The 14,235-nt window shown below is 38.9% G+C and overlaps 1 protein-coding gene and 1 long non-coding RNA gene across 7 annotated transcripts in view; one reads left to right on the top strand and one right to left on the bottom strand.

Moving 5' to 3' along the window:
• The window catches only part of nfic (nuclear factor I/C), a 125,887-nt gene extending 117,550 nt beyond the window's left edge, over window positions 1-8,337 (bottom strand). Inside the window, exon 1 of one of the 6 annotated variants that reach the window (XM_042322138.1) lies at window positions 8,212-8,337. In XM_042322138.1, the coding sequence (XP_042178072.1) occupies window positions 8,212-8,214 (3 nt within the window). In that variant the 5' untranslated portion in view covers window positions 8,215-8,337. Of the gene's footprint in view, window positions 1-5,980; window positions 6,795-8,211 lie in introns of those variants that run through there. The other 5 variants (XM_042322140.1, XM_042322136.1, XM_042322137.1 and 2 more) reach the window with 5 other exon arrangements.
• On the top strand, window positions 8,305-14,019 carry LOC121846532. Its single transcript, XR_006083452.1, has 2 exons — window positions 8,305-8,441; window positions 13,648-14,019. It is a non-coding gene; the product is annotated as an uncharacterized LOC121846532 (long non-coding RNA).
• Window positions 14,020-14,235: the final 216 nt, after the last annotated feature.

Genomic DNA, 14,235 nt, shown 5'->3' with positions numbered 1-14,235 from the left:
TTCAAAAAGCGTCTCCAGCAGCACTCTGTGTTGCCAAGAACGGAGGTTCATCTCACATCGACCTAATACTGAGCCTCAAACCCCGTAACTCTGAAACAAACTGCCTGCCTTCACAAGCTTTCGTCCACTTCCAAAACACATACACAGACAGTAAACACAGTAAAGACCATGTCTCTCCATTTCCAGAGCTTTGCCCATGTGGGAACACGATAATAGATATTATATATCTTTCAGACAAATACAAACAACTGAATATGAATAGGGAACACAGAGCTGTGAGCTGAAGTGTAGCCTATTTGTTTGTGTTTGTAATTCCTTCTATCTAATAGCACTTCAGAGACAAGATGTAGTTGTTCTAACTGGCTCCCGTAGACCAGGTCTGGGCCAGGGTTTTGCAGGCCAAGGCATCCACTATAAGCATCATTCCACAAGAGAGACATTGCCAACCTGGCTAAACTGTCACAGAGAGCTAGCAACACACTGGTCTGGCCAATGTGACAAGTGAAAAGCCCAGAAAGCTTCCTCAGTTTCTAATCTCCCCTGGCTGCCGGTGAGAGGAGGTTGCATATTCAGATGGAATTTAAACAAGGCATCATACTGTAAATATTAAAAAATGTTCCTCACCATGCTCCCTGCCGAGGAACCTGGGTGTGATATGAAATGCAGCCAACCTTCCACAGACATCTGCAGCGACGGACACATGGAGTCCCAGCCTCTATGCCAAGAGTCCCAGGTTTTATAACTGCGGGCACTTTTTAGGGTCCCCCCTCCCACTTTCCCTAGTGACAATCAGGCAGTCACCGGGATCAACACATGAAGGCAGTTGCTCCACTTAAGATCCGTCCCATTTTTCCACTTCTTGACATTAATAAATAAAGACTTTTAAAAAGTAGAAGACCCCCCCACCAACACTCCAGAGAAGCCAATAATCAAAATAAACTTAATTAGCATGTTGATTGGCACACGCAGGCAGACAGCGACCATCCTCAGATACAGTGCATCTGATGAGCAGTGCAGAGGAACAGCATGTCAGGGACTGCCCCTCAGGACACAGAGGAAAAGTGGGGCAAGAATTTCTGCTCCAAAAGAACTCTCCCCACCCCCACTCTAGCAATGATTGCTTCAGAGAGGACCAGTCACTACCCAGCAGGGGTTCTGTTGGAGACTGTTCGGTTTGAGAGAGCAGCAAGCACCACTCAAAACACAATGTGTCCAACCATGGAGAGCATTTCAGCATTAGTTAAAGAAGGGTCTGCTCTGTCTGCTAGGCCCAGAACAACTGTTACACACAAAAACAGTTATTCTTGAGACTGGGCTTAAAAAGTACTGGGGAGGAAACCTAAAATTTTATAACATGCTTATGCAACGCAGGCACTGATCGCACAAAAGCAAAACTATTATGCGGACGGATGAATGGAAACAACTTTGCAAACGACAAGTACAGCGGGGACAAAAAGAAAGGCCTGTGTTGAGTAAGAGAACAATCATGAGATTTAGATTTCACATCCATTACAACAAAACACAGGGCAGGTGAGTGAATTCTGGGTGATTTTAACATGGTGAAATGGTTTGAATGTGTAGCGGCCAGCTCAGGCTTGGATTGGCCCGATGCTGGGCTCTCTCGTGGGCACTAATTGCAGCTCTAATGGAATGAATCGATGACAAATGGGGGCAGGAGAGCACACTTACAGCACAGTGGGATTTGAGATCTCCAGCAGACATCAGAGTGTGTTGGCAAACATGCCCCAAACTGTGTCTGCTCAGGCTTACAAAGCCTCAGTCTCAGATTGACAGAGAATATAAACTGACATGCTTCAAAGTACTCTGTGTTGAAAATGTATGCCTTCACAAAATAAAAGGTGGGTCATAATTTAATGTTATTCATGATCATGTGATTCAGCATAATACATTTAGTAACTATCTACATTTGTCAAAAATAACAGAAAAATTATCATCCATGAATTCCACATATATTTTACCAAGCATTAAACCCCTGCCTACTCATGTTTTGCTCTACTCCTTCTCAAAATATATATTTGACTCTATATCTGTTTTTGTATGCAGCTGTAGGAATACCCTGGTGTGACTGTCACTTTGTAACTGAGGGCATGCACTTAGTCATGACAAGATTTATTGACCATACTGATGCTAGCTTGGGGTTATGCCCCTTAAAACCCACTGCCACAAGCAGGGAAACCTGCTGAAAATAATTTGCTAAACAGTGGTTTAGGGGTCAGCAAAAACTCAGTCAGGCCATTAAGAATCGCTTATGATTAAGAATCGCTTATGAATTCAAGGAAATGAAACTCTGAAGTAAAGAAAAAAATATTCTTCTTGGAAAAGTTAGCAGAACATTTGAATCTTGCGATCTGCATTTCGCAGCTACAGAGAGGAGAAGAAGCAGAAAAGGAATAATGTGTAATAACTTGTGCGTTAGCAGTGCCACAACCCTTCAGGTTGCCAGCAGAGCCAGAGCTGCAGCAGCGTTGTCTGGCTCGCCCTGCCTCCCTCCCTCGCTCTCTCCCAGCCTCCCCTCTCTCTCCCTGCCTCAGACAGCCAGCAGACCAGAGGCCTCATATGCAACCCTGGTCCGGCCCTTCACCTCCTGCCTGCCTGCCTAGCTGATTGGCCTGCAACAGCTACAGTACAGTGCAGCAGCACACTGTGGAGCTCAGCCTGGCTCACTCCAGCTATCAGACCCTGTCAAAATAACACCAGGAAAAGGTGCAACTTGAGCTGGGCACAAGAGCAGCTCTCCTCTCCTCAGGTGGAGGCTCACGGCTCAGAAATTAGCATGGCAAAGTGCCTCAACTCCAACTTTAGAAAACTATAGTGGAGTGCGTTTTTGTAAACAAACATTTCTTCCCTCATTTAGAACAGGGCTACTAGTGGTCAGAATTCAGAAGTTTCAGGTGTTTACGAATTAAAATACACAGGAATGTATTAATTACTTGTGCATTCCAACTTAATGAAAGGAGCCGATCGCTGCTGTTTTAAAAGGAACTGTTTCGCTTTATTAACGTGAATCTAAATACTACAAACAGCACTGATATTCTACTACCATAAAACAAGTCTGAATTCACCATTGTTCAAAACTTTTAAAGATGTGCATATGAGCAATTCAACAAACCAGCTGGCTGCATAAACTAGGAGTTAAAACTACTAATCCTACATAATTACTCAACTTTATTACTTTTCACGTCACAATTGGTTAGCATCTTAATTATTTCATTTGGATAATCTCAATGAATAAACCATAGGTGCATAGGCTCATTTTAACAAATCATAATTATATACTGTATATTTCAGTAAAAATGTAATGTCACTATCTGAGACATCAATAAAGTATTATAAAAACTAAAATAAAACTGGCAAAGGTATTATTTAGTTCGAACTGCTACAATTCATATAAGGCAACTCCAAAAGCACACTAATAATACAACTGTCACCCGTATTATTACAAAGTTCAGTTACAATACTATTGAAATATACATTCAGTAAAACATATGGAACCTGTTGCATACAGCAACATGAGTAATTGTTTCTAATATTCTTTCTTCTCCTTCAGAAACCCTCCTTCAGAATAACAGTTTAGAACCATGCAACAATGTGTCTGTTTATTTTTTAAGAAAAGTACAATTTCCTCTGTAATTAAAACAAATCTTTGAACAGGGCTATAAAATCCATTGCAGATCCCAAAGCCAAAGTAAATATGGCAGTTGTGTCCATCTGAAATGCCACATCAAGTCTCATATTCAATATACAGTACGCTGCCTTTTACTGAAAATCGACCTTAAAACACCCTTTGTCCTTGCTTGAGTTCTGCCAACTGGCAAGAAAACCCAAGCTCTTCCCTGGATTCCTCTTGCAGTGCATTTATTAACGGAAACTAAAGCACTATTTATGTCTTCAGCTATAAAAACAAGGTATATAGATTTTTTTATCACGTTCCTTTATGTGAATTAAGTTAAGTGTAATTCCATTTGAAAAAAAAAAAAAACATTTGAATTTTACTGGTGAACTACATAGGTCTCTATGAAGACTTTATGGCTATGACTTATCATGTGTAAATGGATTCTAAAGACTATCAATAAATGGAAGAAAGTTTTTTCATATCTAGATAATTTTAACCAAGTGAAACACATCCACCTACAGACTGAAACAGGTTCCTCAAATCTAACCATGGACTATTATAGGCCTACCTAGCAAGGTCATAGGCTACGTGGTTTCTCTCATGTAGGCCAGGCTGTCCCTTTCTTTAGATATTACTTCTCTCTAAGTTTTACATTCAAAGTGTATGAAATATTAGCTCCTCAATTACAACTCAATTAAATGTTAATTGCATACTAGATGAAAAATACATTTTCTTCAACTAGATGCCAAAAAATGTTGTGTGTCAACCTGACTCAAAATAGGCCTAATCCTAATGCATGAAGCAAAAACAAAAGATTCCTCAACATCAGTTAAGAAATGTGCCTTTGACTTGTTCAATCATAAATATTCTAAATAAATATCCTGACAGCAGACTGTGATAGCTGTTCTAAATAAATATCCTGACAGCAGACTGTGATAGCTGTTCTAAATAAATATCCTGACAGCAGACTGTGATAGCTGTTCTAAATAAATATCCTGACTGCAGACTGTGATAGCTGTTCTAAATAAATATCCTGATAGCAATAAATATCTGACAGCAGACTGATAGCTGTTCTAAATAAATATCCTGACAGCAGACTGTGATAGCTGTTCTAAATAAATATCCTGATAGCAGACTGTGATAGCTGTTCTAAATAAATATCCTGATAGCAGACTGTGATAGCTGTTCTAAATAAATATCCTGATAGCAGACTGTGATAGCTGTTCTAAATAAATATCCTAATTGCAGACTGTGATAGCTGTTCTAAATAAATATCCTGACAGCAGACTGTGATAGCTGTTCTAAATAAATATCCTGACAGCAGACTGTGATAGCTGTTCTAAATAAATATCCTGACAGCAGACTGTGATAGCTGTTCTAAATAAATATCCTGATAGCAGACTGTGATAGCTGTTCTAAATAAATATCCTGATAGCAGACTGTGATAGCTGTTCTAAATAAATATCCTGATAGCAGACTGTGATAGCTGTTCTAAATAAATATCCTGATAGCAGACTGTGATAGCTGTTCTAAATAAATATCCTGACAGCAGACTGTGATAGCTGTTCTAAATAAATATCCTGACAGCAGACTGTGATAGCTGTTCTAAATAAATATCCTGACAGCAGACTGTGATAGCTGTTCTAAATAAACAGATAGACTATTTGGATACACAACTTTCCGCACTCCAAAATGTCACAAAACGCTTTAAGTGCAAACTACTCCAATGACACAGGTAAAGAACACACACACACACACACACACACACACACACATTATTTACAATGATTCTAAGCATTTAAATAATTAATCAGGACATCATTACTGAGCCGAAGTGCTCCAGGCCTGACCACAGTTCTTGGGGTGGTTTGTTGTCCCTCCTTAACTCAAAAGAGAGTGGGATACTTTGTGGAGAACTCTCCATACACAGGGTCGATAGCCTAACTTTTTCTGATACTTTAAGATGAAGAATTCTGATACTTCTGGCATGCACAGCTTGCCATCATGAGTCTTCATCCGTCACAGCTAATTAATTAAATGTTATTTTAGCCATACACTTCTCCAAAGTTAACACACTTCATGAAAAGCTGGGACAAAAAAAAATCTGCTTTAAACATGAGTCAGCATAATGCTATTGAGTAAACTATAGCAGTGATAACAAAAAGACTGAAGTTAATATAGGCTGAGAGACTCAGGTTTCCACGTCTCCTTACCGACTGTGCCAACACTCATCCCGCCCTTTTCTAAACTGAAATATCATCTGCATTTCATAGCCACGTTCATTCAGTCAATACAGAAGCTCATGCATAATAACTCCCCAAAAAGTAAGCAAACGGCATAATTTACCTGAGTAAGACAGAGAGGAGAGTACATCATGATGAAAATGAACTTATATCGACTTGTCAGGTAGCAAAAGACAGACAAGTTAGTGAATCATTCTTTTACAGTTCATCATCATCATCATCATCACCATAAACGCCTCCACCATCGCCTCAATTGACTTGCAGTTTACGTCCACTAAGGTGTTAGCCCTCCAAAAATGATGACACAGAAGAAAAGTTCAACTTAATAATCCTGAAAAATAAAAAGAGTAACTTTGAATAAAAATTGGGAAAGCTAGGAAATGAAAAGGCTCGGGCAATCTGTTCCATTTAGGAAATGGGGGGAGAAAAAGAATCAAAGAATGACAAAATGAAAAAGAGGGAGGAATGAAATGACGTTATGAAAATAGCCCATCCCCCCCAAAAGAACTTAAAGAAGCAGTAACCCTGATTCCCTGTGTCCAGCAATACCCGTTAAATCCACGAAAAACAAAGTAATGCGTTTAGATCATCAGGAGCAACGCTGGAACCGATGGTCAGAAACGAAAATTGCAGAGGACTTTCTCTCACCCAAGCAAGAGCGTACACTCCCTCCCTCGCGAAGCATATCCCAGCATCGAGGACAGCGATGTTGCATGTGCGCTTGTGCCGTTTATTCAAAACGTGTCGTTGGCAAATTGCTGCGTAATATCGTACAAATGAACCATTGGAGTGCGTTGATGACAGTCTTGCATCACAGACACTATAGCCTGCACTCCCAAGTGGCCTCTCACGACTTCGTGTTGTACACACGAACTACACTTAATTGAGCTGTTATTACTGTAAATGTAACAGCTTTTCAAAATGTTCAGAATCGATACGCTTCTGATAACGTGGATATCCTAATCATGCAATACCAATTCAGAAAACCAAGCTTCTGAATTCATCATCCGTTATCAACTGTTTTCTATAATCACGTCACACAGACATCTATCCAAACTAATAATAAGCTATAAACGTATGTACGTAAACGCGCAAAGACGTCAGTGGTGAGCATACAGTTACTTTTCATTGAATTCAGACTTAACCTACTTGTATCCATTTCTACAGTATTGTATTTATTGTCAGATGTGACTTGACCACAAAACAAGTGGTAGGTGTAATGACAATAATATTTGGAGAACTATCCATGAAAGATGATCACATTCTCTCTTTCAACTATATGGACACGTTCTGCTTTTGTAACTATGCACACAAAAAGTTGATAGTAAGGGGCCTATAAAGTGTAAGTATATCCCCATGTCATTATACACAAGAGTAGGCCTATACATGGACTCGCCATATGGGCAGACCAGAGAAAAAGGACATACAAACTTTCTTCTTGGTTTACTTTGAGTGAGTAGACCAGGTTATCTCCGGTAAAAGCTAAGAAAACTATTCTGAGATCAGTCTGAAGGGACAATGTTGTCTGCATCAATATTGTTTTCACCTTGATCTGACAATACCGTGAAGTAATAATTGCATCCAATCCATTAGCACAAGTTTGTCTATAGCAGTTCGGTGGTGTTGGTGGGTAAATCAACCTTCATGAAGTGAACTGCAGTTCAGACAAAATTGGCCATTTTGTTATCTATGACGTCCAAAAATATAACGTCCTGAAAATATTTATTTGATATTTCCAAAACGGCGGGCCAAATAAATTATATTGTTTTCACAAAAACTCTAAATATGCCAGTTGAGTGCACTTTCAAAACACTCGCGAGTAGGTGTGTTATAACCGCACTCGGACTGTACTGCATCCAGGGACGGAGCACCTCTGTCGGTCTACGGTTCAAATTCAAGCCGGCGCGCCTGAGGCTACGGCCATTTTCTGCTGAACAAACTAAACCCAGCACAGAGTCTATTGGCTTTGAACTTCAACTTGGCCTTCGACGTCCGGTACGGAATCTGCGTTGCTCCACAAAAAACTAATACATTTCACTACGGGAGAAGTGCCAAAACGCTTTGCAGACGATCTTAATCTTCATTATGCGCTGGTGTAACAAATATACAGTATGTCTGCATTTCTAGCCTTTCCAACGAACGTTCCGCTTGGCTAAAAACCAACAAGAAAATGAGTAGCCCAACTGCTGAGAAACAAAGGAGCAGAACACCAAAATACAGCTCTACGCTATTATCGTAATTGGATTTTACAAAGTGCACACAACTCGTGATCATTCTCGCCTTGCGTCTGTTGGAACATGGACAAATAATGATTAAATTGATTTGTTAACGTACCATTTCAAAGCGAAACTGCCAACCCCCCAGAAAAGTTATAGTTTATGCAGCACCACGGTTCAGCGCCTGGTCATCTCGTTGACGGGTTTCTATTATTATTCCATATCCATTTATCCGCGAACAGAGGTAATCCGTGGTCTTCCGAGGGGAGACTACACCGCACAGAGATCAATCAGAAACGTCCCACGCGAAGTCTGCAGCTTCAACCCCAGCAGAATCCTCGCTACAAGGTACAATAGAACAAAATAAAGATTTTAATATAATAATATTACAGCTACGATTTCGGGCAGAAACTGCTAACTGTAAACTGCTTGATGGTGTCGTAATGTATAGTGCTGTTGTTGGTTGTCTATCTTTAAATTACAGAACTGAGTCTTCGGTCTCATTGCTTTGCAGCATTGTACACATAGATGTCCTTAGTTATGATGGTACCAATGCTTCGTATGATCATAGATGTCCTTAAAGACGGCCCGAACGATGGGCTAATAGGAGATCTTACAGTCGTCTCGGAGAAAGAATATATGAACACGAAGGTGATGTGTATGTGACTGTGTGCGCGGATGTGTGTGTGCGAGAGAGGGAGTGTGTGTGGCTTAGGGCATTGTATTAGGGTGGCACTTGATGCCGTAGTTCATAAAAAGCAAAAAGACAACTATTTACCCACTGTGAGCCGCTATTACAAAACATGTCATCTCTGATAGATATACTATGAAATTGTTCTTCCTCTCACTGTTCTATGGCAAGTTTCAAGTTTGGAACATGGCTATACTTCTCTCTGTCTGTGTGTGTGTGTGTGTGTGTGTGTGTGTGTGTGTGTGTGTGTGTGTGTGTGTGTGTGTGTGTGTGTGTGTGTGTGTGTGTGTGTGTGTGTGTGTGTGTGATTTCAGAATTACATCCCCAGCTTTTTATTACACTGGTGTAAACAATTCAATTTAATGTATTTCCTGGGAGGGAACCTCATGGTTTAGAAAGCTGTCAACGTTTCAGGTGTTGTCAAATCTGCCATTGCCTTTTACCCCACTTTGCTCACACACTTTTCAAGAGAGCAGCAGGGAACTTGACCACAGTCGGTTGTGCGTAAATCCTCAAGGAAAATACATCTCAAGTTTGCTATAGCCTACTATTATACTAACATTCCAAACAGAAGATGATTTGATAATTTATTAATGAGTAGCCTATTTATAATTAATTCATAGCCTAGTCGTTTTGCTATTGATATTCACTTTCATAAATGTAGAAGTATTCTTATAACTTTACTTTTTCACGGAATTAACTCCGCGTCTCCAACTGGTTTCTGCAGCTTCATATTGGAAACGTTAAAAAAACGTTTACCAATATTCTTCAACAATCACGAAAGTATGTGGCTTATGACATGTTATAACTGAAAACATTTAGGAATGTCATACTTGAGTTTATAAGAGTGACATTCCCAAATAATAACCCAGTGTGTTCACCTGCTTTCTGCGTTTCAATTCATTAGGCCTAAAGCGATTGAAAACTGTAGGCCATGTGCACATTTAAAAACATCATAAAGCAGTATATATATTACATAATTCTAGAAATGAGTGATAATTGACCTACATGAATATGCATTCTTTAGTTGAAGAATTCGGTTTTTATTGCAATTATATAACTAGGTTCTAAGAGATGTGTATCTTGCATGCGAGAGACCATTTTTGTCGCTACCTATCTTAAACTGAACTAATAATTTTTAGTACTAGCAATTACATCCCCTTTGTATAGGCAATTACTGGATTATTTTTCTCTTTCGATTTAACTTCACTGTTCAAATGTCAAATGGCCCTTTCATTAGAATCGTAATATAACAATTTGATTAAGAATATTAAGGTCTTATCTGGGGTAGGAACTTGATTACGCAATGGATAATACACCTGTTTGAATTGAAGTCTCAGGTTTGCATTTTAACAGTCAAACGAATCATACAAAATCCATACAGGAGTATTTAATATGAGACAAAAATCCATTCAATAGTGAGTGTGAGATTGTGTTTTCTGACTTTGATTGCACCTTTTATTTGCTAATGACGCAATAGCCTAATGTTTGATAGTTAGATCTAAGCCCAAACAAGGCTTTTCATTATGTACTGTTTTTTGAAAATGCAGGTTTATGCAACTGAAAGCATTCATTTTTATAACATCTACTCATGGGAAAAATATTTTTTAACCCTTCAAATGCTAAAACAAATGTTTTACTTGTTGCTCACTTCTTGGATGACGTTAATCAAAAAAAAATCGATTGGGGTCCATGCCTTGTGTATTTCACCACAGTGTACTGGGTAGGCCTATTTGAATTGAATATGGCTATTTGTAATTGACGGTTCCAACATGCATTGTACAAGATATTCATGGATTTGATTTTCAAATAACCATAAATGTATCATTTGAAAACTAAATATAAACCTTTTTTTCCTAAACTGGTGATATGAGAGGTAAAGTAGGCTATTTATATGAAACAAACAATAATATTTCTAAAATGTCAAACTGCTTTGACAATAAACTCAATGTCTTCTAATAACATTTTTGAAGATGGCTAAATTGTATTTCTCCTGACATGGATTTAAAATACAAAATCACTTCCAGGTTACCAATAATTATGAGGTCTTTTACATTACACTGTGAGATAAATTATATATGTTTTGTTTATTTATGGTTGGTTGTTGAAACTTTTTAGTTCTGAAGTCCAGTAATTGTTCATTCTAAGCCCCTTAGCAGAAGTATTGGAAATGTTATAAAATGTTTATGATAGTTTTGGACAGGACCACAAGAACCTTCATTAAACAGTAAACAAAATTAGAAATACAATTATCTTGTATTGATTAGAAAGCCTCTGGCCAAATAAATGTTCTTGCTTGGAAGAGTTTGTTCAACTCTAGCCTATATGGAATGACACCAGAATAAACAAATGCAACAGGTTTTGGCTATAGCTGCATGCGGAAATGTCTAATTAACCATCGGGAACCATTCACTGATCCATGGATGCATGAATCACAAGAGGACAAAGAGAAAGTACAATACTGATAACCTCAGCAGAACTACTTGGGATTGGTCACTCTTTTGTTTCTTTTACCTTGGGATTTCTTAAAAAACAGATGTCTGGTAGTTATTTTATGATTTCTAATCTGTAGCCTAAATTATAATGAAATTATTAGAAAATCAAACTGAAGAAATCTTGCAGACAGGATTTAAATATTGCTTTTGTCATTTAGTTTGAATGAGTTTTCAATATGAAACCATGTGGTGCAAACGTCATACAATCTCCCGCCATTATGCTATTGTGCATCATAAAGTTGTTTTTAAAATGTAAATGATTGATTTCATAAAGTCGGCCTTGTCAGGCTAATTTATAACTACATCTTCTCATGGTGTAGGCCTGATATAGACTCAATTGTGTGGGTAGTAGGCCTACATAAATATAGCCTAAGGTATCATGAATACTTGATTGGAACATTCCAAAGTATATTTCCTTTATTAATCAAATATGTATGCTACTGCAATCTCAGATTAGGATTTGGCCCATCAGGAGGCATTAAACAGATTTTTTTTAATGTTTTAAATTTTTATCATGAAAAGTGAAGAACAAATACATAGTCTTATAAAGCAGAGTGTGGGTCTGTGGGACCACTCACAGTAAAATACTATGGGTTGGACCAAAAATATAAGCGTAACATGTAAAGTGTTGGTCCCATGTTTCATGAGCTGATATTAAAAAAAGATCCAAGAATTTGTCCATACACACAAAAAGTTTATTTCTCTCAAATTTTGTGCACAGATTTGTTTACATCCCTGTTAGTGAACATTTCTCCTTGCCAAGATAATCCATCCACCTGACAAGTGTGGCATATCAAGAAGATGATTAAACAGCATGATAATTACACAGGTGCACCTTGTACTGGGGACAATAAAAGGCCACTTTAAAATGTGCAGTTGTGTCACACAACACAATGCCACAGATGTCTACAATTTTGAGGGAGCATGCAATTGGCATGCTGACTGCAGGAATGCCCACCAGAGCTGTTACCAGAAAATTTAATGTTCATTTCTCTACCATAAGCCGCCTCCAATGCTGTTTTAGAGAATTTGGCAGTACGTCCAACCGGCCTCACAACCTCTGACCACGTGTGTAACCACACCAGCCCAGGACCACTTCCGGCTTCTTCACCCTCGGGATCATTTTGAGACCAGCCACACGGACAGCTGATAAAACTGAGGAGTATTTGGGGCGGCAGGGTAGCCTAGTGGTTAGAGCGTTGGACTAGTAACCAAAAGGTTGCAAGTTCAAATCCCTGAGCTGACAAGGTACAAATCTGTCATTCTGCCCCTGAACAGGCAGTTAACCCACTGTTCCTAGGCTGTCATTGAAAATAAGAATTTGTTCTTAACTGACTTGCCTAGTAAAATAAAGATTAAATTACATTTCTGTCTGTAACAAAGCCCTTTTGTGGGGAAAACTAATTCTGATTTGCTGGGCCTGGCTCCCCAGTGGGTGGGCCAATGCCCTCCCAGGCTCACCATGTAGGCCGTCATTGTAAATAAGAATTTGTTCTTTAACTGACTTGCCTAGTTAAATCAAGTTTTTTTTAATGTTATAAATGGCTGCACCCCTACCCAGTCATGTGAAATCCATAGATTAAGGCCTAATGAATTTATTTCAATTGAAGGCCCAAAAGATTGTCAAAGACTCCAGTCACCCAAGTCATAGACTGTTCTCTCTGCTACCCGCACGGCAAGCGGTACCGGAACGCCAACGCCAACACTACTCACTGTTTATTATCTATGCATAGTCACTTTACCCCTACCTACCTCAACTAACCTGTATCCCCGCACATTGCCTTGGTACCGGTACCCCCTGTATATAGCCTCGTTATTGTTATTTTATTGTGTTACTTACATTTTTTTAACTTTAGTTTATTTAGTAAATATTTTCTTAACTCTATTTCTTGAACTGCATTGTTGGTTAAGGGCTTGTAAGTACGCATTTCATGGTAAGGACTACATCTGTTGTATTTGGTGACAAATACAATTTGATTTGATTTCCTTATATGAACTGTAACTGTATGTTGCATTTATATTTATATTTTTGTTCAGTCTACAGTACATGTCATGTTCTGCAACAAATATTGATGTTGGAAAATAGCATCCTCTATCACCTGTAAAAATAGGACTTGACAATGTCAAGCATACATTTGTTAATAAACTCTATTTACAAGATGCAGAGAGGACATTTTATGAAATCATTAAATGAGAGCAAAACCCCATCTTGATGAAATACTACATACATTACTCAGTCAAGAACTACTTATGTTACCACTTGCTTACACAATGCAATTCCTGAGATTCATTCACTTATGGTCAAATGAACTTGCAGATTCATGATGTGTCTAACCCACCTTTGGTTATCTGCTCCTCTCATCCATAGGCCACTGGGTTTGGTGGAGTAAGCTGTCTTGGCATGCCATCTGACCTTACCACAGGAAGGCTGTGCTGGAGCGAGCGGGAAAGACATGATCCCACCATTCAATGTGAATTGAAGGGTTCCTGTAAAAATCTACAGCTAAAAAGGTGTATTTCCTAAAGACAGAGGAGTGAGAGCCAGGACTCGCGCTATGACATCAACTGACAATGAAAGTAGTATTTCAAACCTCAAAACTATGACAAGGGCCTTGCATGCCATCTTTACGTAAGTGAAAAGGATGCATGCAAAAGCATACAGATATGCTGAACTCAATGGAAAAGTGAGTGAAGTGTAATGTTTGACATTAATAAAGGTCTCCTGAAGAGGGCAGTACCAGAGTGTGTTTCGTGGAGTTGCCTGGTAGTCAGCATTCTGTCTCACTGCTTTATGAACCTTACAGTGATGCTCACTTTGCAATGGTGAAATTCTAAATGCTATACATCAAAATGATAAGAAACTACACTACATGACCAAAAGTATGTGGACACCTGCTCGAACATCTCATTCCAAAATCATCGGCATTAATATGGAGTTGGTCCCCCCTTTGCTGCT

Source organism: Oncorhynchus tshawytscha, linkage group LG05 (genome assembly GCF_018296145.1).
Source record: "Oncorhynchus tshawytscha isolate Ot180627B linkage group LG05, Otsh_v2.0, whole genome shotgun sequence".
NCBI lineage: Eukaryota > Metazoa > Chordata > Actinopteri > Salmoniformes > Salmonidae > Oncorhynchus > Oncorhynchus tshawytscha.
This window is presented reverse-complemented; position numbering and strand designations above follow the sequence as displayed.